This window comes from Scyliorhinus torazame, chromosome 8 (genome assembly GCF_047496885.1).
Source record: "Scyliorhinus torazame isolate Kashiwa2021f chromosome 8, sScyTor2.1, whole genome shotgun sequence".
Taxonomy (NCBI): domain Eukaryota; kingdom Metazoa; phylum Chordata; class Chondrichthyes; order Carcharhiniformes; family Scyliorhinidae; genus Scyliorhinus; species Scyliorhinus torazame.
In genome coordinates this window covers 279,288,027-279,313,038 of record NC_092714.1, presented here as the reverse complement: position 1 = coordinate 279,313,038, position 25,012 = coordinate 279,288,027, and the positions used below count along the sequence as shown (strand labels likewise).

General features: G+C 51.5%; 1 protein-coding gene across 2 annotated transcripts in view; it reads right to left on the bottom strand.

Moving 5' to 3' along the window:
• Positions 1 to 15,182: 15,182 nt before the first annotated feature.
• The window catches only part of LOC140428680 (uncharacterized), a 195,157-nt gene continuing 185,327 nt past the window's right edge, over positions 15,183 to 25,012 (bottom strand). For both annotated transcript variants that reach the window (XR_011948828.1, XM_072515408.1), the window contains one exon: positions 15,183 to 15,703. Coding sequence is in view for 1 of the 2 variants with exons in the window: in XM_072515408.1 (XP_072371509.1) it covers positions 15,660 to 15,703 (44 nt within the window). In the remaining variant the exon portion in view is untranslated. The remainder of the gene's footprint in view (positions 15,704 to 25,012) is intronic.

Sequence of the window (25,012 nt, the reverse complement as noted above, 5' to 3'; positions counted from 1 at the left end):
AGTGGTGTCACGTTTGCTAATTTCCAATCCGCCGGGACCACCCCAGAGTCTAGTGAATTTTGGTAAATTATCACTAGTGCATTTGCAATTTTCCTAGCCATCTCTTTTAGCACTCTGGGATGCATTCCATCAGGGCCAGGAGACTTGTCTACCTTTAGCCCCATTAGCTTGCCCATCACTACCTCCTTGGTGATAACAATCCTCTCAAGGTCCTCACCTGTCATAGCCTCATTTCCATCAGTCACTGGCATGTTATTTGTGTCTTCCACGGTGAAGACCGACCCAAAAAACCTGTTCAGTTCCTCAGCCATTTCCTCATCTCCCATTATTAAATCTCCCTTCTCATCCTCTAAAGGACCAATATTTACCTTAGCCACTCTTTTTTGTTTTATGTATTTGTAGAAACTTTTACTATCTGTTTTTATATTCTGAGCAAGTTTACTCTCATAATCTATCTTACTCTTCTTTATAGCTTTTTCAGTAGCTTTCTGTTGCCCCCTAAAGATTTCCCAGTCCTCTAGTCTCCCACTGATCTTTGCTACTTTGTATGTTTTTCCCTTCAATTTGATACTCTCCCTTATTTCCTTAGATATCCACGGTCGATTTTCCCTCTTTTTACCGTCCTTCCTTTTTGTTGGTATAAACCTTTGCTGAGCACTGTGAAAAATCACTTGGAAGGTTCTCCACTGTTCCTCAACTGTTTCACTATAAAGTCTTTGCTCCCAGTCTACCTCAGCTAGTTCTTCTCTCATCCCATTGTAATCTCCTTTGTTTAAGCACAAAACACTAGTGCTTGATTTTACCTTCTCACCCTCCATCTGTATTTTAAATTCCACCATATTGTGATTGCTCCTTCCAAGAGGATCCCTAACTATGAGATCCTGAATCAATCCTGTCTCATTACACAGGACCAGATCTAGGACTGCTTGTTCCCTCGTAGGTTCCATTACATACTGTTCTAGGAAACTATCACGGATACATTCTATAAACTCCTCCTCAAGGCTGCCTTGACCGACCTGGTTAAACCAATCAACATGTAGATTAAAATCCCCCATGATAACTGCTGTACCATTTCTACATGCATCAGTTATTTCTTTGTTTGTTGCCTGCCCCACCACCCTGTTACTATTTGGTGGCCTATAGACTACTCCTATCAGTGACTTTTTCGCCTTACTATTCCTGATTTCCACCCAAATGGATTCAACCTTATCCTCCATAGCACCGATGTCATCCCTTACTGTTGCCCGGATGTCATCCTTAAATAACAGAGCTACACCACCTCCCTTACCATCCACTCTGTCCTTCCGAAAAGTTTGATACCCTCGGATATTTAACTCCCAGTTGTGACCATCCTTTAACCATGTTTCAGTAATGGCCACTAAATCATAGTCATTCACGATGATTTGCGCCATCAACTCATTTACCTTATTCCGAATACTACGAGCATTCAGGTAAAGTACACTTATGTTGGCTTTTTTACCTCTGTTCTGAATCTTAACACCTCGATCAGTAACCTCTCCTAAGTTATATTTCCTCTTAACCTTTCTCCTAATTTTCCTTGTCGTTGAACCCATATCTTCATGTAACAACCTGCCGCATCGCTTACCATTAATGTTTTCACTTCCCGTTTTATTTATTTTAGTATTCCTGGTCCTATTCACTGAGCTCCCCTCAGTCACTGTACCTTGTACTGTCGCCCTTTTTGATTTTTGACTATGGCTTCTCTGCCTTACACGTTCCCCCTTACTGCCTTTTATTTCTGTCCCTGTTTTACTACCTTCCAACTTCCTGCCTCGGTTCCCATCCCCCTGCCACATTAGTTTAAACTCTCCCCAACAGCTCTAGCAAACACCCACCCTAGGACATCGGTTCCAGTCCTGCCCAGGTGCAGACCGTCCGGTTTGTACAGGTCCCACCTCCCCCAGAACCGGTTCCAATGTCCCAGGAATTTGAATCCCTCCCTCTTGCACCATCTCTCGAGCCACGTATTCATCCTAGCTATCCTGTCATTCCTACTCTGACTAGCTCGTGGCACTGGTAGCAATCCTGAGATTACTACCTTTGAGGTCCTACTTTTTAGTTTAACTCCTAGCTCCCTAAATTCAGCTTGTAGGACCTCGTCCCGTTTTTTACCTATATCATTGGTGCCTATGTGCACCACGACAGCTGGCTGTTCACCCCCCCCCCCCCCCCCGCAGAATGTCCTGCAGCCGCTCCAAGACATCCTTGACCCTTGCACCAGGGAGGCAACATACCATCCTGGAGTCTCGATTGCGTCCGCAGAACCGCCTGTCTATTCCCCTTACAATTGAGTCCCCTATCACTATAGCCGTGCCATTCTTCTTCCTGCCCAGCTGCGCAGCAGAGCCAGCCACTGTGCCATGAACCTGGCTGCTGCTGCCTTCCCCTGGTGAGCCATCTCCCTCAACAGTATCCAAAGCGGTAAATCTGTTTTGCAGGGAGATGACCGCAGAGGACACCTGCACTGCCTTCCTACTCTTGCTCTGTCTTTTGGTCACCCATTTTCTATCTCCCTCAGTACCTTTCACCTGCGGTGTGACCAACTCGCTAAACGTGCTATCCACGACATCCTTAGCATCGCGGATGCTCCAAAGTGAGTCCATCCGCAGCTCCAGAGCCGTCAAGCGGTCTAACAGGAGCTGCAACTGGACACACCTCTTGCATGTGAAGGTGCCAGGGACAGTGGACGTGTCCCTGAGCTCCCACATCGCACACAAGGAGCATGACACGGGTCTGAGATCTCCTGCCGTGTCTTAAACCTTTGGTTAACTTCAACAACTACAATTTCAACAAAAAAAACAAAAAAGAAAAAATAAATAAATATACCAATGAAAAGAAACAGAAAAACAGAAACACTACTTACCAGTCACTTACCAGGGATAAAAAGCACTTCCTCCCCACCCAGCTTCGAATTCCCACCTAGGTTCAAATTCCCAAACTCACTCTTAGCTTTGTCTCACTCCTGGCTCTGTCTTCTCTGGCTCACTGGGAGAACTCAGTGAGTTGCATTTGCCTTCTTAACTGCCGACTGAACCTGCACGTTAACCTTAAGAGAATCGTGAACAAGGACTCCCAAGTCCCTTTGTGCTTCTGATTTCCTAAACATTTCCCCATTTCGAAAATAGTCTATGCCTAAATTCCTCCTTCCAAAGTGCATAACCTCACACTTTTCCACATTGTATTTCATTTGCCACTTCTTTGCCCACTCTCCTAGCTTGTCCAAGTCCTTCTGCAGCCCCCTTGCTTCCTCAATACTACCTGTCCCTCTGCAGATCTTCGTGTCATCTGCAAACTTAGCAACAGTGCCTTCAGTTCCTTCTTCCAGATCATTAATGTATATTGTGAAAAGTTGTGGTCCCAGCACCGACCCCTGAGGCACACCACTGGTCACCGGCTGCCATCCTGAAAAAGACCCCTTTATCCCCACTCTCTGCCTTCTGCCAGTCAGCCAATCCTCTATCCATGCCAGGATCTTACCCTGAACACCATGGGCTTTTAACTTATTTAACAATCTCCTATGCGGCACCTTGTCAAAGGCCTCCTGGAAATCTAAATAAATCACGTCCACTGATTCTCCTTTGTCTAACTTGCTTGTTACCTCCTCAAAGAACTCTCACAGATTTGTCAGACACGACCTCCCTTTGACGAAGCCGTGCTGACTCAGTCCTATTTTACCATGCACTCCCAAGTGCTTCACGATTTCATCTTTAATAACAGACTCTAAAATCTTACCAATGACTGAAGCCAGGCTAACCGGCCGATAATTTCCCATCTTCTGCCTCCCTCCTTTCTTAAACAGCGGTGTTACATTACGCAGGGGCAGGATTCGTGGACTTTCACAACAGCAAAACTGGCACCGAACCCGGAGCGATTCAGTGACTGTGGAGGGGCAGCACCGGCTCCACGTGGAACACAATCCATTCCGATGGGAAACGGGGCCGGATTCGCCGGGTCCGTGATTGACACTCGGGAGGCTGACAAGCTGCAGCCGCACACACACATTACACTCCCCACACACACTCACCCCAGCCGCACACACACATTACACTCCCCACACACACTCACCCCAGCCGCACACACACATTACACTCCCCACACACACTCATCCCAGCCGCACACACACATTACACTCCCCACACACACTCATCCCAGCCGCACACACACATTACACTCCCCACACACACTCATCCCAGCCGCACACACACATTACACTCCCCACACACACTCATCCCAGTCACACCCACATTACACTCCCCACACACACTCATCCCAGCCGCACACACACATTACACTCCCCACACACACTCATCCCAGCCACACACACACATTACACTCCCCACACACACTCATCCCAGCCGCACACACACATTACACTCCCCACACACACTCATCCCAGTCACACCCACATTACACTCCCCACACACACTCATCCCAGCCGCACACACACATTACACTCCCCACACACACTCACCCCAGCCGCACACACACATTACACTCCCCACACACACTCACCCCAGCCGCACACACACATTACACTCCCCACACACACTCATCCCAGCCGCACACACACATTACACTCCCCACACACACTCATCCCAGCCGCACACACACATTACACTCCCCACACACACTCATCCCAGTCACACCCACATTACACTCCCCACACACACTCATCCCAGCCGCACACACACATTACACTCCCCACACACACTCATCCCAGCCACACACACACATTACACTCACCACACACACTCATCCCAGCCGCACACACACATTACACTCCCCACACACACTCATCCCAGTCACACCCACATTACACTCCCCACACACACTCATCCCAGCCGCACACACACATTACACTCCCCACACACACTCACCCCAGCCGCACACACACATTACACTCCCCACACACACTCACCCCAGCCGCACACACACATTACACTCCCCACACACACTCATCCCAGCCGCACACACACATTACACTCCCCACACACACTCATCCCAGCCGCACACACACATTACACTCCCCACACACACTCATCCCAGTCACACCCACATTACACTCCCCACACACACTCATCCCAGCCGCACACACACATTACACTCCCCACACACACTCATCCCAGTCACACACATTGCACTCCCCACACACACTCATCCCAGCCACACACACACATTACACTCCCCACACACACTCATCCCAGCCTCACACACACATTACACTCCCCACACACACTCATCCCAGCCTCACACGCACATTACACTCCCCACACACACTCATCCCAGCCGCACACACACATTACACTCCCCACACACACTCATCCCAGCCTCACACACACATTACACTCCCCACACACACTCATCCCAGCCTCACACACACATTACACTCCCCACACACACTCATCCCAGCCTCACACACACATTACACTCCCCACACACACTCATCCCAGCCTCACACACACACATTACACTCCCCACACACACTCATCCCAGCCACACACACACATTACACTCCCCACACACACTCATCCCAGCCTCACACACACACATTACACTCCCCACACACACTCATCCCAGCCTCACACACACACATTACACTCCCCACACACACTCATCCCAGCCACACACACACATTACACTCCCCACACACACTCATCCCAGCCACACACACACATTACACTCCCCACACACACTCATCCCAGCCTCACACACACACATTACACTCCCCACACACACTCATCCCAGTCACACACATTGCACTCCCCACACACACTCATCCCAGCCACACACACACATTACACTCCCCACACACACTCATCCCAGCCTCACACACACATTACACTCCCCACACACACTCATCCCAGCCTCACACGCACATTACACTCCCCACACACACTCATCCCAGCCGCACACACACATTACACTCCCCACACACACTCATCCCAGCCTCACACACACATTACACTCCCCACACACACTCATCCCAGCCTCACACACACATTACACTCCCCACACACACTCATCCCAGCCTCACACACACATTACACTCCCCACACACACTCATCCCAGCCTCACACACACACATTACACTCCCCACACACACTCATCCCAGCCACACACACACATTACACTCCCCACACACACTCATCCCAGCCTCACACACACACATTACACTCCCCACACACACTCATCCCAGCCTCACACACACACATTACACTCCCCACACACACTCATCCCAGCCACACACACACATTACACTCCCCACACACACTCATCCCAGCCACACACACACATTACACTCCCCACACACACTCATCCCAGCCTCACACACACACATTACACTCCCCACACACACTCATCCCAGCCTCACACACACACATTACACTCCCCACACACACTCATCCCAGCCACACACACACATTACACTCCCCACACACACTCATCCCAGCCTCACACACACACATTACACTCCCCACACACACTCATCCCAGCCTCACACACACATTACACTCACCACACACACTCATCCCAGCCGCACACAGACATTACACTCCCCACACACACTCACCACATCCGCACACACACATTACACTTCCCGCACACACTCATCCCAGCCGCACATACACATTACACTCCCCACACACACTCATCCCAGCCGCACACACACATTCCACTCCCCACACACACTCATCCCAGCCTCTCACACACATTACACTCACCACACACACTCATCCCAGCCGCACACAGACATTACACTCCCCACACACACTCATCCCAGCCGCACACACACATTACACTCCCCACACACACTCATCCCAGCCGCACACACACATTACACTCCCCACACACACTCATCCCAGCCTCACACACACATTACACTCACCACACACACTCATCCCAGCCGCACACAGACATTACACTCCCCACACACACTCACCACATCCGCACACACACATTACACTTCCCACACACACTCATCCCAGCCGCACACACACATTACACTCCCCACACACACTCATCCCAGCCGCACACACACATTACACTCCCCACACACACTCATCCCAGCCGCACACACACATTACACTCCCCACACACACTCATCCCAGCCTCACACACACATTACACTCACCACACACACTCATCCCAGCCGCACACAGACATTACACTCCCCACACACACTCATCCCAGCCGCACACACACATTACACTCCCCACACACACTCATCCCAGCCAACAACATGGCACTGGTTGTGCTGGAGCGCGCCCACACCGCTGGTGGGTCGGCTGGGGCCAGAGGGCACCTAGGGGAGTGGCCTGGGTGGGGGACACCTATACGACCCTTGGCCCTAAGTTCCCAGTGGGCTGTTAGCGGTGTGCGCAGCTGCATGGCTGCCTTGCCGGCTGTGGCAATGGTGTTCCGTGCACAAACTAACCTCGGCGTCAGGACTTTGGCCCACTGGAGGCGGAGAATTGTGGAGGCCCCGGAGAATACCGGGTCGGGCCCGCTGATATGTAAACGTATTTACTGTACGTGCGTTACGGACCGTGTTAACACTGTTCTCGAGGCAATAGGGCAATGTGTGTCCCCCCCCCCACACAGACACACACGGGCAATGTCCCCCTCCCCCCCACACACATAGACACACACGGGCAATGTCCCCCTCCCCTCCCCCACACACAGACACACACGGGCAATGTCCCCCTCCCCCCACGCATGGGCAATGTGTCGTCCCCCCACACACACATGCGATGTTGTCCCCCCCCCCCCCCACACAGACACACACGGGCAATGTCCCCCCCCCCCCCACACACACATAGACACACACGGGCAATGTCCCCCTCCCCCCCACACACATAGACACACACGGGCAATGTCCCCCACACACAGACACACACGGGCAATGTCACCCTCCCCCCACGCATGGGCAATGTGTCGTCCCCCCACACACACAGGCGATGTTGTCCCCCCCCCCCCACACACACAGACACACACGGGCAATCGGGCAATGTCACCCCCCCCCCACACACGGGCAATGTCCGTCACCCCCCCCCCACACACACACAGACACACACGGGCAATGTCACCCCCCCACACACACACGGGCAATGTCCGTCACCCCCCCCCCCTCACACACAGACACACACATGGGCATCCCCCCCCCGTAAGGACATCCTGCTATGGGGCCCCAATGCGCACTTTCAGCACCCCCGCCCCACCCCTGCTCCAGGAGTCCCACCTTCCCAATTAGACCGCTCCCAAGCGAGTGGCCCTGAGTTGGTCATGTGATCACCAATGGCTCGTCCTTTAAAGGGACGGTGCTACCGCACCTCGGGAATCCTTCAGTGACCAATTTTACATCTGCATCAACCCTGTCTCTTGGCAAAATCCAATTGGGTTAAGGTGCCAAGCTGCATTTAAATTTCCTGCTGTACCCCTCCCTTAAACTGGTGCCCATTCTATTTAAGCAGTTCTTTTTTTTTAAATTTAGAGTACCCAATTCATTTTCTCCAATTAAGGGGCAATTTAGCGCGGCCAATCCACCTACCCTGCACATCTTTGGGTTGTGGGAGCGAAACCCACGCAGACTCGGGGAGAATGTGCAAACTCCACGCGGACAGTGACCCAGAGCCGGGATTGAACCTGGGACCTCAGCGCTGTGAGGCAGCAGTGCTAACCAGTGCACCACCGTGCTGCCACTATTTAAGCAGTTCTACTCTTTATCATGTTTTCTTTATTCTCGGAATGTGTACATCGCTGACTATACCAACATTTATTGCCTGTCCCCAATTGCCCTTGAGGAGGTGCTGGTGAGCTGCCTTCTTGAACAGCACGATGGCACAGTGGTTAGCACTGCTGCCTCACAGCGCCAGGGTCCCAGGTTCAATTCCGGCTTGGGTCACTGTCTGTGCAGAGTCTGCACATTCTCACCGTGTGTGCGTGTGTGGGTTTCCTCCGGGTTGTGCAGGTTAGGTGGATTGGCCATGATAAATTGTCCCTTTTGTCCGGGGATATTCAGCTTAGGTTATGGGGTTGCTGGAGTAGGGAGGAAGTGGGTATGGGTGGAGTGCTCTTTTGAGGGGGCGGTGCACTCGATGGGCCGAATGGGCTCTTTCTGCACTGTCGGGATTCTATAATTCAATGAACTGCTGCAGCCCACTGTGCTGTTAGGGAGGGAGTTCCAGGATGTTGCCCCAGTGACAGTGAAGGAACGGCCGATATATTTCCCAGTCGGGGTGGTGAGTGACTTGGAGGGGAACCTCCAGGTGGTGGGGTTCCCAGGTATCTGCTGCTCTTGTTCTTCTAGATGGTAGTGGTCGTGGGTTTGGAAGGTGCTGGCAAATTCACTGATTGGGGGCGGGATTCTCCCAACGGGCGGCTAAATGCCGACTCTGGAGTAAAAACGGGAGTGTTTTACTCCAGCGTCGGCACCCGTTCTGGGATCCCAGTCTGCGGCCCACAGGGGGCGAGGACGACACAAGAGCAGCCTCCGTCGCCCCAGCTGCCGATCCCGGCCTGAACCCGGCGCCGTGGGGTCCGCGCATGCTCAGTGGCCTTCATCCCCGCGGCGGCCCCGACGCCAAATGGCGCAGGGCTACAGGAGCCGGCGGGTAGGAAAGGAGGCCGGGGGGCAGAGAGGCCAGCCCGCCGATCTGTGGGCCCCGATTGCGGGCCAGGCCACTACAGAGGCCCCCCTGGGGTCAGACCCCCCCCCACAGGCCGCACCTGGACCCTTCAACGCCGACGTCCCGCCGGCCCACAGCAGGTTAGAACGGCGCCGGCAGGACTCAGCTTTTTGATGACGGCCGCTCGGCCCATTCGGCCCGGAGAATTGGCGCGCCGGCCCGTGCCGGAGAGTCGCCGCATACCCCGACCGGCGCCGCGCCGACCACGCAGCGTCGAGGCGTGATTCGCACGGCGCTCGCCAATTCTCCGACCCGGCGGGGGGTCGGAGAATTGCACCCCGGAACTCTCCCCATGTGCAAATGCTCTCGTTAGTGAATGAACGGCCACGTTGATAATACCCAACACAGTAACATGTTTTCAGATGATTTAAATTATTTTGTTGAATGTTTCTAAAACAGTTTCTCCTGCACAAAATAGGAAGTGAGGAAATGGTTGGTAAAAGATTGAGTAAAACAGGGACCACTTTCTTGTGTCAATGTGTGAAACCAGATTACCGTTCAATAAATATTGGTACAAAACATTCAGGTTAATACACTGTCCATGGAGTTTGATTAAATTGAGCTGTGGCTGCAACTGGGCAAGTGAATGATGTCTTTTAATAATGCTTTTCCAATATGTGGGAGAATGGACAGTGGGAGACGGCTGAATTGTTCTCTTTTGGTTTGATGATATCTCAGCTGGTTTTTGGAAAGAATGAGTCACTCCACTTTATGTAATGTCCAGCAGGGCCAATCAGCTCAGATTCACAAACTGGGAGGGCCCTGTTTCAGGCTGCAGCCAATCGCACCATGAACGTTCTGATGCCTGGATCGCTCCAGGGGTGCCCTGCAATATCCATCAGAGTGAATGTCGCTCATCATTTCTGTCTGCTGTGCTCTGCATAATCTCACACTCTCTGCGGGAACCATTGGGACCAGGAGGAGACAGGCAGGTGCAGTCCCCTCAGAGGAGGCATTCAGAGATGACTCAGGTGGGGAACCCAGGCAGGCACATGGTGAGGATGAGGAATTCAGAGAGGCAGGGACACAAGTCGGACTGTGATTTAGTGCCCCCTCAGCGAGGCTGGCAAGGCTTACATTCTGTCTGAGATCAAGGGCAGCACCTACACTCCAAACCTGTCACTCAAACCCTGCCATGAACCACAAATCACATCATTGCCTCAGTAATAGTTTGCTGCTCTAAACATCATTCACCAGACACTGAGGCCAAAATTCAGCAAATACACAGGGGCTTGTTAGCAAAGTAGTCATTTATCGTTATGACACTTGAGAAGTGAAATAAAAAGTGTATGCCTGACAACCTTAACTGATAATTACACACGTGATATTGAAAAACACAAGGTACCTGTGAAACTCATTGCTGTGCCTTAAGCTTATGTTTGCACCCCCGCACCCACCCCTCCCTGCATCCCCCCACCCCCCCCACACACACACACACACGCACACCTTATCCAAATTTCGAGGGTCTTCTGTAGCCACACTCCAAGCAGCAATGTCAATGCTGGGGGAAATTTTTGGTTTGTTTTTAATCAAGAAACACTCTTCAACCCCTCCAGCTTTACCTTCACACGGTTCTTTTCAGTGGTCAGTAAAGCTGAGGGTGCAATCTTCGCAGTCGGTTGGCTGTAAATGCACCATTCTTTGTTTTACACCTTTTCCCTCTTCATCGGAGTCTTCATAACCGCAGCCTTTATCTCCACTTAGTAAAACGGACTGAAACAACTTGTGCTTTCCCGATTTCAACTCTTCATCTTTACTTTCGGGATCAGAGGATAACACGTTATTGGTTCAATGAACTTTCTGTTTTTTAACAGATGTGATTGCAGAATCAGTGTTTGAATCATAGAATTTACAGTGTTTGGTTCTTCATCCATCTTCCTCTTAATTTTTAAAAGGAATTGATCACTGATTATTTGATCTCCTTTGCTATTTGCTTCCTTTTCCTTGAAGAGGCACTGTGAGCCTTTCAAAAGATGTGGGTTAATCTGCTGTTTGCTTGGTGTCACTTCACAGTCCTTGCTGTCCTTGTCCTGACTAACTGATGTCATGCTATTATGTAATTTCCATCAAAACAGGCACGCTCTGGGAAACAGTAACTTCATTGCAGTGTTAATGTAAGCCTACCTGTGACACTAATAAAGATTATTATTATATTTTCACCTGAAGTGGATTGCAATGGGTTTACTGCAGGAGGCTGCAACAAATTACTTTGAGGAAAGTCCAATTCATTTTCTTCTTCTTCTTTCCTAGCTTTGGAAGAATTTCTTGCCAGCTGTTCAAGATCAGTTAGTGACAGGTCTATTCCATACAAGTTGTTTATCATTTCTTCATAAATAGAACCAAAATCGAATTCAGAACTCTCATCTGAATGTTCATCACTGTCATTACTAATAGATTTGGACTTTCACTGTTTCTGAAATATTTTTATTAAAGTTTACAGGGTGGATTCTCCCAAAATGGGACTCTGTCCCCACTCTGGCGTAAAAACAGCGGAGTTTTACTCCCGGATTTCCTAGAAAAAGTTGAGCTAATTCAATGCCCTGCAGGGGGCTAGCAGGGACCCAGAGTAAATCTCGCAGCTTTAGCTGCGGATACGGGCCCCCGCACTACCGGTTTGGAGTCCGCGCACGAGTCCGCAGCGGCCTTCAGCGGACGCGCCGAGCGCCATGGCAGACTCGGACTGCGGGGCCACACAGAGAAAATCAGCGCCCGAGCCTGAAACCGCGCAGATTTAATCCCCGGCGGCCTATAAGCGTCTGGCCGGGGCAGACGCGGACTCAGTCCGCAGCCGCCACACCAGCATCCCGACCGGCAATAGGTGGTTAGTTCCACACCGTCGGGAACTTGGCCGGTTGGGAGCGGAGGGTTGCTGGGCGGGCCTCTGGCAATAGTCCCCCCGGCGGCGCGGTGTACTCTATGGCAACGCCGATTTTTGGGGCCCGGAGAATTGCCGGATCGGCGCCGGGCCTGATTACGGCGTGAAAGTGGATTCTCCGCCCCCACGCCGGCCGCAATTTCAGCGTGGGCTGCGGAGAATCCAGCCGTACATTTTTACACTGTACATAAAAATAGGTGAAACGGTTAGTCTCAGGCTTGGAGGGCCGAAGGGTCTGTTCCTGTGCTGTACTGTTCTTTACATGTTGTTCCCCACCTCCCTTATTCTGCCATGTCCGAGACTTATTCTAGGCCCCTTATTTCACCGTGGGTGGTTGTTTGATGTTTGTCTGTGGGCAGTGCCCTCCTTCTCCCTTTCCTCTCCCTTCTTTTCCGCTCTTCCTCTCCTGTTGTCTGCTTGTCTTTTTGGGGGTTCTTTTTCGTGTGGCCTTGTGTTGGGCCCCCAGGGGCTCCCCCACTCTCCCAAGCACTGGAGCAGCAGCTGCATGCCCAGTTTTGAAAAGGCTACTCACCTCCTCCAATTCCCACAGCAGCCACTGTGCTAGCTTCCCATTTTAAAATAGGTTTGCTAAAGGGCGCCCACATGTCCACCTGCTGCGGGGCCGGGTAGATCCCGGAAGGCCGTTAGGTAGGGTGTCCATCTTGTAAATGAGAAGGAGATTGCCCTTAATTGGTGATAATTGGTTTCTAGTCACGTCCAGTCTGGATCCGGAACCCCCAATGGGAGGGGGCCACTTGGATTGCAAACCAATTGGCGCCCAGCATGAATCCCGATTTCGGCCTTTCCTGCGATCTAACCGGCGCGCATGGATCCCTGCCGGGAGCAATGCGACCGTTAAATTGCACCCAATGTCTCTAATTATTTACTCCCCAGGGAACCTTGTTTATATAAACAAAGGTCCATTAGCCCAAACTTTTATGATGCTTTAATTGCACATGTTGTAGCCATGAAGCCTGGCTGCCGTGTAAACCAGGATTTTCTAAAACACTACTGTAACAATCATACACACACTAACCCAGGCTTTAACCCTTACTGCACCCAATACAGAGAATACAATATCTCTGAAACTGTGACATTCATCACAAAAGGGACAGGAGCAACATGGATATAGAATTGGCTGAAACAGAGAGTAGTGATTAATAAATGTTTATTGGGCTGGAGGAAGGTGTGTAATGTTTGTAATGGAGTTCCTTTGGCATCAATATTGGGACCCTTGCTCTTCCTGATGTATGTTAATGACCTCGGTCTCAGTTACAGGGCATACTTTCAAAATTTGCACACAATAAGAAAGTGGAAAGCACAGTGAACAGTGAGGGGGTTAGTGCAGAAATTCAAAAGGGCATAGACAAGTTGGTGGAATGGGCAGGCAAGTGGCAGATGAAGTTCAATACAGAGTACTGTAAAGTGATTAATTTTGGTAGGAAGAATGCAGATAAACAAAACAAAATAAAGGGTGCAACTGTAAAGGGAGTGCAGAGCGACCTGGGTGCCATGTGTGAATAAAGCATTGAAGGTGGCAGGACAGGTGAGTAAAAGTACACTGTATTCTTTTTATTAAAAGGGTCATAGACTACAAAAGCAAGGAAGCTATGTGAAATCCGAATATAACACTGGTGTGGCCACAGTATTGCATCTAGTTCTTGGCCCCTCACCCTAGGATGGATGTGAAGGCATTGATTGGAGAGGATGCAGGAAATATTCACAAGAATTATTCCAGGAATGAGGAACTTCAGTCACACAGATTGGAAAAGTTGGACTGTTTTCCTTGGGCAAAAGAAGATTGAGAGGTTTGTCAGAGGTCCTGTGGCACGGACAAGATACATATGGGATCGTTATTCTCATTGAGACCAAAAGGTTAAAGTAATTGGCAAAAGAAGCAATGGAGATACTTGGGGAAACAGTTTCACGCAGCGCGTGGTTAGGATCTGGAATGCGCTGCCTGTGTGTGGTGGGAAGCAGGTTGAATTGAGACATTCGAGAGGGAGTTAGGTTGCATGAAAAAGAAGAATATGCCAGGCTTCAGGGAGAAGACAGTGAGTGCCATTAGTTAAATGTTTCCCTCAGCGAGCTGGAGTAGACACAAAGGACCAAATGGCCTCTCTGTGCTGCTACAAACCTGCGATGGGATTTCAGCCGCAAACCATGTCCTCGGTGGGGGGGGGGGGGGGGGGAGTCGTCTCCACAAGGGGGCACAACGTTAAAATGTGTGCCAGGGCGTTCAGAGGGGATGTCAAGAAGCACTTCTTCACATGGAGGGGGGTGAAACTCTTCTCCCCCCAAAAGCTATTGAGGCCGAGAGTCAATTCAAAATTAAGGTTGCTGTATTTTTTATTAATTATGGGGTAGAAGGTTGCAAAGTCACGGTGGATAAATGGAGTTCAGAGACATTGATTGAATGGTAGAACAGGCTGATGGGCTGGGTGGCTTGGTCTGTTTCCTGTGTTTCGGTCTCTCTGGCTGGGTTTAAATCCCTGGCAGATGTTTCACCGTTAAATCTCAATTTTAATTCAGGCAGCAGATAATCTGTTATCTGGGGCACGGGACAGATTATTTCAACATAATGACAATCAAATCACACAGCAAACCTTCATCTCATTTATTTCGGACTGCAAAGAGTGATGATGTTAATATTGGGAAACAGACTGTGACAGTTAGGAGTGACAATATTGGTAAAAATGGCACAGGTGGTAGACCTGTGGTAGACCACTCCTCATATGCAGCCTCCACTGTGCAAATTGGCGAAGTTATCAATCTTGGGATTTGATGCCGTCTAATCCTAATCCACTCTCAATATTTATACATCAGATGTCTTGTCATTTCCTGACCCCTCCCCCCCCCCCACCCCCCGCCCCCCCCCCACCCCCCGCCGACATGGCCTCTTGCTGCATCCCAGGGTTCAGTACCAGTTAGTACAAGTTATCATGAAGCGCATGTCATCCACCAGCTTGCCCCCGAGGGGTATCTGGGGAATGTTGTTGTGCTCAGCCTGGCTGCGGCTACAGAGAGGAGTAGTAGATTCTGGTGTAGTTTCTGCCGTTGTCGCTGTCTCCTGGCTCAGCTTAGTTGCTGCTTTGGGTTCGGTGCTCAGCTCTCCACCCATTGTCTGTCAGGAAATAAGATCAAATCACAAATGTTAGTAAAACTCAACAATCCATGAAACAATCATTAGGCAACTTTATTAATGCGAGCCACAGATTCTCTTCCTCCCCTCCCCCCCCCCCCCCCTCCCCCCTGCTGACCCCTATCTACCCCCTGCTGACCCCAAACCCCCTCCCCCGCTGACCCCTATCCACCTCCTGCTGACCCCAAAGCCCCTCCCCCGCTGACCCCTATCCACCCCCTGCAGACCCCTATCCACGCCGCTGAACCCTATCCATCCTGCTGACCCCTATCCACCCCACTGACCCCTATCCACCCTGCTGACCCCTATCCACCCTGCTGATCCCTATCCACCCCGCTGATCCCTATCCACCCCGCTGACCCCTATCTACCCCGCTGACCGCTATCCATCTCCCCGCTGACCCCTATCCATCTCCCTGCTGACCCCTATCCATCTCACCTGCTGACCCCTATCCATCTCCGCCGCTGACCCCTATCCACCCCACCCACTGACCCAAATCCCCCTCCCCTGCTGACCCCTATCCACGCCCTGCTGACCCCTATCCACTCCCTGCTGACCCCTATCCACTCCCTGCTGACCCCTATCCACTCCCTGCTGACCCCTATCCACTCCCTGCTGACCCCTATCCACTCCCTGCTGACCCCTATCCACGCCCTGCTGACCCCTATCCTCTCCCTGCTGACCCCTATCCTCTCCCTGCTGACCCCTATCCTCTCCCTGCTGACCCCTATCCACGCCCTGCTGACCCCTATCCACCTCCCCCGCTGACCCCTATCCTCTCCCTGCTGACCCCTATCCACGCCCTGCTGAACCCTATCCACACCCTGCTGACCCCTATCCACCTCCCCCGCTGACCCCATCCTCTCCCTGCTGACCCCTATCCACGCCCTGCTGACCCCTATCCACCTACCCCGCTGACCCCTATCCTCTCCCTGCTGACCCCTATCCTCTCCCTGCTGACCCTTATCCTCTCCCTGCTGACCCCTATCCTCTCCCTGCTGACCCCTATCCACGTCCTGCTGACCCCTATCCACTCCCTGCTGACCCCTATCCACCTCCCCCGCTGACCCGTATCCTCTCCCCGCTGACCCCTATCCACGCCCTGCTGACCCCTATCCACTCCCTGCTGACCCCTATCCACGCCCTGCTGACCCCTATCCACTCCCTGCTGACCCCTATCCTCTCCCTGCTGACCCCTATCCACCTCCCCCGCTGACCCTTATCCTCTCCCTGCTGACCCCTATCCTCTCCCTGCTGACCCCTATCCTCTCCCTGCTGACCTCTATCCTCTCCCTGCTGACCCCTATCCACCTCCCCCGCTGACCCCTATCCTCTCCCTGCTGACCCCTATCCACGCCCTGCTGACCCCTATCCACCTCCTCCGCTGACCCCTATCCTCTCCCTGCTGACCCCTATCCTCTCCCTGCTGACCCCTATCCACGCCCTGCTGACCCCTATCCACGCCCTGCTGACCCCTATCCACGCCCTGCTGACCCCTATCCTCTCCCTGCTGACCCCTATCCACCTCCCCCGCTGACCCCTATCCTCTCCCTGCTGACCCCTATCCTCTCCCTGCTGACCCCATCCTCTCCCTGCTGACCCCTATCTACCTCCCCCGCTGACCCCTATCCTCTCCCTGCTGACCCGTATCCTCTCCCTGCTAACCCCTATCCTCTCCCTGCTGACCCCTATCCACCTCCCCCGCTGACCCCTATCCTCTCCCTGCTGACCCCTATCCACTCCCTGCTGAACCCTATCCACCCCACTGACCCCTATCCACTCCCTGCTGACCCCTATCCACTCCCTGAACCCTATCCACACCCTGCTGACCCCTAGCCACTCCCTGCTGACCCCTATCCTCTCCCTTCTGACCCCTATCCACTCCCTGCTGACCCCTATCCACCCCCCTGACCCCTATTGTCTCCGCTGACCCCTAGCCCCCCACTGACCCCTGTCCACCCCCCGACCCCTATTGTCCCCGCTGACCCCTAGCCCCCCACTGACCCCCATCCACCACTCCCGCTGACCCCTATCCACCCCCTCCGCTGACCCCTATCCACCCCCAATGACCTCTATCCATCCCCCCTGCTGACCTTTACCCCCCCCCCGCTGACCCCTACCCACCCCCCAATGACCTCTATCCATCCCCCCCCCCGCTGACTCCTATCCATCCCCCCGGTGACCCCTATTCATCCCCCCGCTGACCCCTAACCACCCCCTGTTGACCCCAATCCCCCTCCCCTGCTGACCCTCATCCACCCCCTGCTGACCCCAATTCCCCTCCCCGCTGACCCCTATCCACCCCCAGCTGACCCCAATCCCCCTCCCCGCTGACCCCTATCCACCCCCTGCTGACCCCTATCCACCCACTGCTGACCCCTATCCACCCCCTGCTGACCCCTATCCACCCCCTGCTGACCCCTATCCACCCCCTGCTGATCCAAATCCCCCTCCCCTGCTGACCCCTATCCACCCCCTGCTGACCCCTATCCACCCCCTGCTGACCCCTATCCACCCCCTGCTGACCCCTATCCACCCCCTGCTGACCCCATCCATCTCCCCCGCTGACCCTTATCCACCCCCCAATGACCTCTATCCATCCCCCTTGCTGACCTTTACCCACCTCCCCCGCTGACCCCTACCCACCCACCCCGCTGACCCCTATCCACCCCCCCGGTGACCCCTATTCCTCCCCCCGCTGACCCCTATCCATCTCCCTCCGCTGACATCTTCCCCTCCACCTACTGACCTGTCACCGTCCTCCTGCTGAATTCTCCCCCTCTCCCCACTGACTGCCTCCACCTTCCCACCATCCACAGAGGAGGTGGAGGTACATTACGAGGGCGGATAGGGATTAGGGGGAGGAGGTATTGGAGAGGGAGTGGAGAACATGGGGATGGGGGGGAAGAGTATATTTAAGGGAGGATCAAATGGTGGTAGGACGAAGATCCTTAAGCTGGTAATAGGTTGAACTGGGCAGTAGAATATCATTCTGCTCCTCTTAGACCATAAGACATAGGAGCAGAATTCGGCCACTCGGCCCATCGAGTCTGCTCCGCCATTCAACCATGGCTGATATTTTTCTCATCCCCATTCTCCTGCCTCCTCCCCATAACCCCTGATCCCCTTATTGATCAAGAACTTATCTTGGCCCACAGGCAATGCCAGAAAGACACGAGAATATGACCGACACATTCGGAATAGAAACTCATTATAAACAGGAGGCACAGAAACTGCTTTGGTCGATCTTCACAAAGGAAGACACAAAAACATACCAGAAATGTTGGAGAACGCAGTGTTTTGAGGAAGGGAGGAATTGAAAGAGATCAATATTAATAGTGAAATAGACCACCCCGACCTCTGTCACTGAGCTGCAGAACGCAGACAATGCCTGTGTGTGCGCACACTCTGACACCGAGCTACAAACCATCATTGACATTCACTGAGGCAAATGAGAGAATGGGCCTCATAATTATAATACTAATCATCTTTATTGTCACAAGTAGGCTTACATTAACACTGCAATGAGGTTACTGTGAAAATCCCCTAGTCGCCACACTCGGGTACACTGAGGGAGAATTCAGAATGTCCAAATTACCTAACAAGCACGTCTTTCGGGACTTGTGGGAGGAAACTGGAGCACCCGGAGGAAACCCACGCAGACACGGGGAGAACGTGCAGACTCCGCACAGGCAGTGATTCAAGTGGGAATCGAACCTGGGACCCTGGCGCTGTGAAGCAGCAGTTTTAACCACTGCAGAACAAAGAACAATACAGCACAGGAACAGGCCCTTTGGCCCTCCAAGCCTGGACCGGTCATACCATCCTTGGCCGACTACTATGCTGCCCTTTCCAGACACAATAAGAATCTCACTGGCATCTCTGGTATCAATGGAGCTTGATGTGGGTTTTTCAGGAAAGATATGAAATTTTGATCCTCAGATGAAATGATGTAACCCATTCCCCAGAGAAAGCTCTTCAGTAATTTGAGTTGCAGCTTTTACTGGAATCAAAAGTTTTCTCGTACATCACGTCAGACTGATCAACCTGAACATGTTTAACGTCCTTGAAACAGAATCCGAAACATGGGGATTGATTTCAGGGAAGACACTGCACTCTGTAACAGCTCCATTTCAGTTTTACCCCAGTGTTCTCCTTGTGAAGAAGATAGTTTCCTCGGCCCAGCTGTTTCATCAAGAGCTTTCCCTTTATCACAAGGTTGGACATGGGGATGTTCGCTGATGATTGCAAAATGTTCAGCACCATTCATGACTGCAGTTTATGTCCATAGGCAGCATAACCTGGACACCTGGGCTGAAAGGTTGCAGCACACAGTGTCAGTCGATGACCGTCTTCAACAATAGAGTATCTAACCACCGCCCCTTGACATTCAATGACATTACCATGACTGAATCCCCCACAATCAACAATCATCCAATGACCAGAAACTGAACTGGACCCAGCCACATTAATACTGTGGCTACCAGATCAGGTCAGTGGCTGGAGTCCTGCGGCGAGTAACTCCTGACCCCCCCCCCCGAAAGCCTGCCCACCATCTACAAGGCACAAGCCAGGAGTGTGATGGAATACTCTCCACTTGCCTGGATGAGCGCAGCTCCAACAACACACAAGAAGCTCAACACCATCCAGGACAAAGCAACCCGCTTGATTGCTCCCCTTCCACAAACATTCACTCCCTCCACCACCGACACACAGTGGCTGCTGTGTGTGCCATCTACAAGATGTACTTCAGAAACCAACAAAAATTCCTTAGACAGCACCTTCCAACCCCGTAACTTAGAACATAGAACATAGAAAATACAGCACAGAACAGGCCCTTCGGCCCACGATGTTGTGCCGAACCTTTGTCCTAGATTAATCATAGATTATCATTGAATTGCACAGTGCAGAAGGAGGCCATTCGGCCCCCTGAGTCTGCACCGGCTCTTGGAAAGAGCACCCCACCCAAACTCAACACCTCCACCCAACACCAAGGGCAATTTTGGACACTAAGGGCAATTTATCATGGCCAATCCACCTAACCTGCACATCTTTGGACTGTGGGAGGAAACCGGAGCACCCGGAGGAAACCCACGTAGACACGGGGAGGACGTGCAGACTCCGCACAGACAGTGACCCAAGCCGGAATCGAACCTGGGACCCTGGAGCTGTGAAGCAATTGTGCTATCCACAATGCTACCGTGCTGCCCTTAAGAACAAATACATCTACACTATATCATTTTACTGTAATCCATGTACCTATCCAATAGCTGCTTGAAGGTCCCTAATGTTTCCGACTCAACTACTTCCACAGGCAGTGCATTCCATGCCCCCACTACTCTCTGGGTAAAGAACCTACCTCTGATATCCCTCCTATATCTTCCACCTTTCACCTTAAATTTATGTCCCCTTGTAATGGTTTGTTCCACCCGGGGAAAAAGTCTCTGACTGTCTACTCTATCTATTCCCCTGATCATCTTATAAACCTCTATCAAGTCGCCCCTCATCCTTCTCCGTTCTAATGAGAAAAGGCCTAGCACCCTCAACCTTTCCTCATAAGACCTACTCTCCATTCCAGGTAACATCCTGGTAAATCTTCTTTGCACCTTTTCCAAAGCTTCCACATCCTTCCTAAAATGAGGTGACCAGAACTGTACACAGTACTCCAAATGTGGCCTTACCAAAGTTTTGTACAGCTGCATCATCACCTCACGGCTCTTAAATTCAATCCCTCTGTTAATGAACGCGAGCACACCATAGGCCTTCTTCACAGCTCTATCCACTTGAGTGGCAACTTTCAAAGATGTATGAACGTAGACCCCAAGATCTCTCTGCTCCTCCACATTGCCAAGAACTCTACCGTTAACCCTGTATTCCGCATTCATATTTGTCCTTCCAAAATGGACAACCTCACACTTTTTAGGGTTAAACTCCATCTGCCACTTCTCAGCCCAGCTCTGCATCCTATCTATGTCTCTTTGCAGCCGACAACAGCCCTCCTTACTATCCACAACTCCACCAATCTTCGTATCGTCTGCAAATTTACTGACCCACCCTTCAACTCCCTCATCCAAGTCATTCATGAAAATCACAAACAGCAGAGGACCCAGAACTGATCCCTGCGGTACGCCACTGGTAACTGGGATCCAGGCTGAATATTTTCCATCCACCACCACTCTCTGACTTCTATCGGTTAGCCAGTTCGTTATCCAACTGGCCAAATTTCCCACTATCCCATGCCTCCTTACTTTCTGCAGAAGCCTACCATGGGGAACCTTATCAAATGCCTTACTAAAATCCATGTACACTACATCCACTGCTTTACCTTCATCCACATGCTTGGTCACCTCCTCAAAGAATTCAATAAGATTCGTAAGGCAAGACCTACCCCTCACAAATCCGTGCTGACTATCCCTAATCAAGCAGTGTCTTTCCAGATGCTCAGAAATCCTATCCTTCAGTACCCTTTCCATTACTTTGCCTACCACCGAAGTAAGACTAACTGGCCTGTAATTCCCAGGGTTATCCCTAGCCCCTTTTTTGAACAGGGGCACGACATTCGCCACTCTCCAATCCCCTGGTACCACCCCTGTTGACAGTGAGGACGAAAAGATCATTGCCAACAGCTCTGCAATTTCATCTCTTGCTTCCCATAGAATCCTTGGATATATCCCGTCAGGCCCGGGGGACTTGTCTATCCTCAAGTTTTTCAAAATGCCCAACACATCTTCCTTCCTAACAAGTATTTCCTCGAGCTTACCAGTCTGTTTCACACTGTCCTCTCCAACAATATCGCCCCTCTCATTTGTAAATACAGAAGAAAAGTACTCGTTCAAGACCTCTCCTATCTCTTCAGACTCAATACACAATCTCCCGCTACTGTCCTTGATCGGACCTACCCTCGCTCTAGTCATTCTCATATTTCTCACATATGTGTAAAAGGCCTTGGGGTTTTCCTTGATCCTACCCGCCAAAGATTGTTCATGCCCTCTCTTAGCTCTCCTAATCCCTTTCTTCAGTTCTCTCCTGGATATCTTGTATCCCTCCAATGCCTTGTCTGAACCTTGTTTCCTCAGCCTTACATAAGTCTCCTTTTTCCTCTTAACAAGACATTCAACCTCTTTTGTCAACCATGGTTCCCTCACTCGACCATCTCTTCCCTGCCTGACAGGGACATACATATCAAGGACACGTAGTACCTGTTCCTTGAACAAGTTCCACATTTCACTTGTGTCCTTCCCTGACAGCCTATGTTCCCAACTTATGCACTTCAATTCTTGTCTGACAACATTGTATTTACCCTTCCCCCAATTGTAAACCTTGCCCTGTTGCACGCACCTATCCCTCTCCATTACTAAAGTGAAAGTCACAGAATTGTGGTCACTATCTCCAAAATGCTCCCCCACTAACAAATCTATCACTTGCCCTGGTTCATTACCAAGTACTAAATCCAATATTGCCCCTCCTCTGGTCGGACAATCTACATACTGTGTTAGAAAAGCTTCCTGGACACACTGCACAAACACCACCCCATCCAAACTATTTGATGTAAATAGTTTCCACTCAATATTTGGGAAGTTAAAGTCACCCATGACTACTACCCTGTGACTTCTGCACCTTTCCAAAATCTGTTTCCCAATCTGTTCCTCCACATCTCTGCTACTATTGGGGGGCCGAGAGAAAACTCCTAACAAGGTGACTGCTCCTTTCCTATTTCTGACTTCAACCCATACTACCGCATTAGGGTGATACTCCTCGAACTGCCTTTCTGCAGCTGTTATACTATCTCTAATTAACAATGCCACCCCCCCACCTCTTTTACCCCCCTCCCTAATCTTATTGAAACATCTGTAACCAGGGACCTCCAACAACCATTTCTGCCCCTCTTCTATCCAAGTTTCCGTGATGGCCACCACATCGTAGTCCCAAGTACCGATCCATGCCTTAAGTTCACCCACCTTATTCCTGATGCTTCTTGCGTTGAAGTATACACACTTCAACCCATCTCCGTGCCTGCAAGTACTCTCCTTTGTCAGTGTTCCCTTCCTCACTGCCTCATTACACGCTTTGGCGTCCTGAATATTGGCTACCTTAGTTGCTGGACTACAAATCCGGTTCCCATTCCCCTGCCAAATTAGTTTCAACCCTCCCGAAGAGTACTAGAAAACTTCCCTCCCAGGATATTGGTGCCCCTCTGGTTCAGATGCAACCCGTCCTGCTTGTACAGGTCCCACCTTCCCCAGAATGCGCTCCAATTATCCAAATACCTGAAGCCCTCCCTACTACACCATTCCTGCAGCCACGTGTTCAACTGCACTCTCTCCCTATTCCTAGCCTCGCTATCACGTGGCACCGGCAACAAACCAGAGATGACAACTCTGTCTGTCCTGGCTTTTAACTTCCAGCCTAACTCCCTAAACTTGTTTATTACCTCCACACCCCTTTTCCTACCTATGTCGTTGGTACCAATGTGCACCACGACTTCTGGCTGCTCGCCCTCCCCCTTAAGGATCCTGAAGACACGATCCGAGGCATCCCTGGCCCTGGCACCCGGGAGGCAACATACCTTCCGGGAGTCTCGCTCGCGACCACAGAATCTCCTATCTATTCCCCTAACCATTGAATCTCCTACAACTATTGCTTTTCTATTCTCCCCCCTTCCCTTCTGAGCCCCAGAGCCAGACTCAGTGCCAGAGACCTGGTCGCTAGGGCCTTCCCCCGGTAGGTCATCCCCCCCAACAGCATCCAAAACGGTATACTTGTTTTGAAGGGGAATGGCCACGAGGGATCCCTGCACTGTCTGCCTGTTTGTTTTTGTCCCCCTGACGGTAACCCAGCTATTCTTGTCCTGTACCTTGGGTGTGGTTACCTCCCTGTAACTCTTCTCAATCACCCCCTCTGCCTCCCGGATGATCCGAAGTTCATCCATCTTCAGCTCCAGTTCCCTAACACGGTCTTTGAGGAGCTGAAGTTGGGTGCACTTCCCGCAGGTATAGTCAGCGGGGACACCGGTGGTATCCCTCACCACCCACATCCTACAGGAGGAGCATGCAACTGGCCTAGCCTCCATCCCCTCTTATCTGACAGAATATAGCTGCCCTGTGGACTAACTAGATCTCCGCCCTCCGACTCTGCTCCCAGTCAGCTACACTTTCTGTAAACTCCTGGCTCTCTTCTCACTCTTTGCGGAAATGTCGGAAACAAAATGAAGGGAGCACCTTACTCCCTCCTCACCTAACTCCCTCGGTCACCAAACTCTTACTATAGCACTCAAATGCACCAAATTCAGCA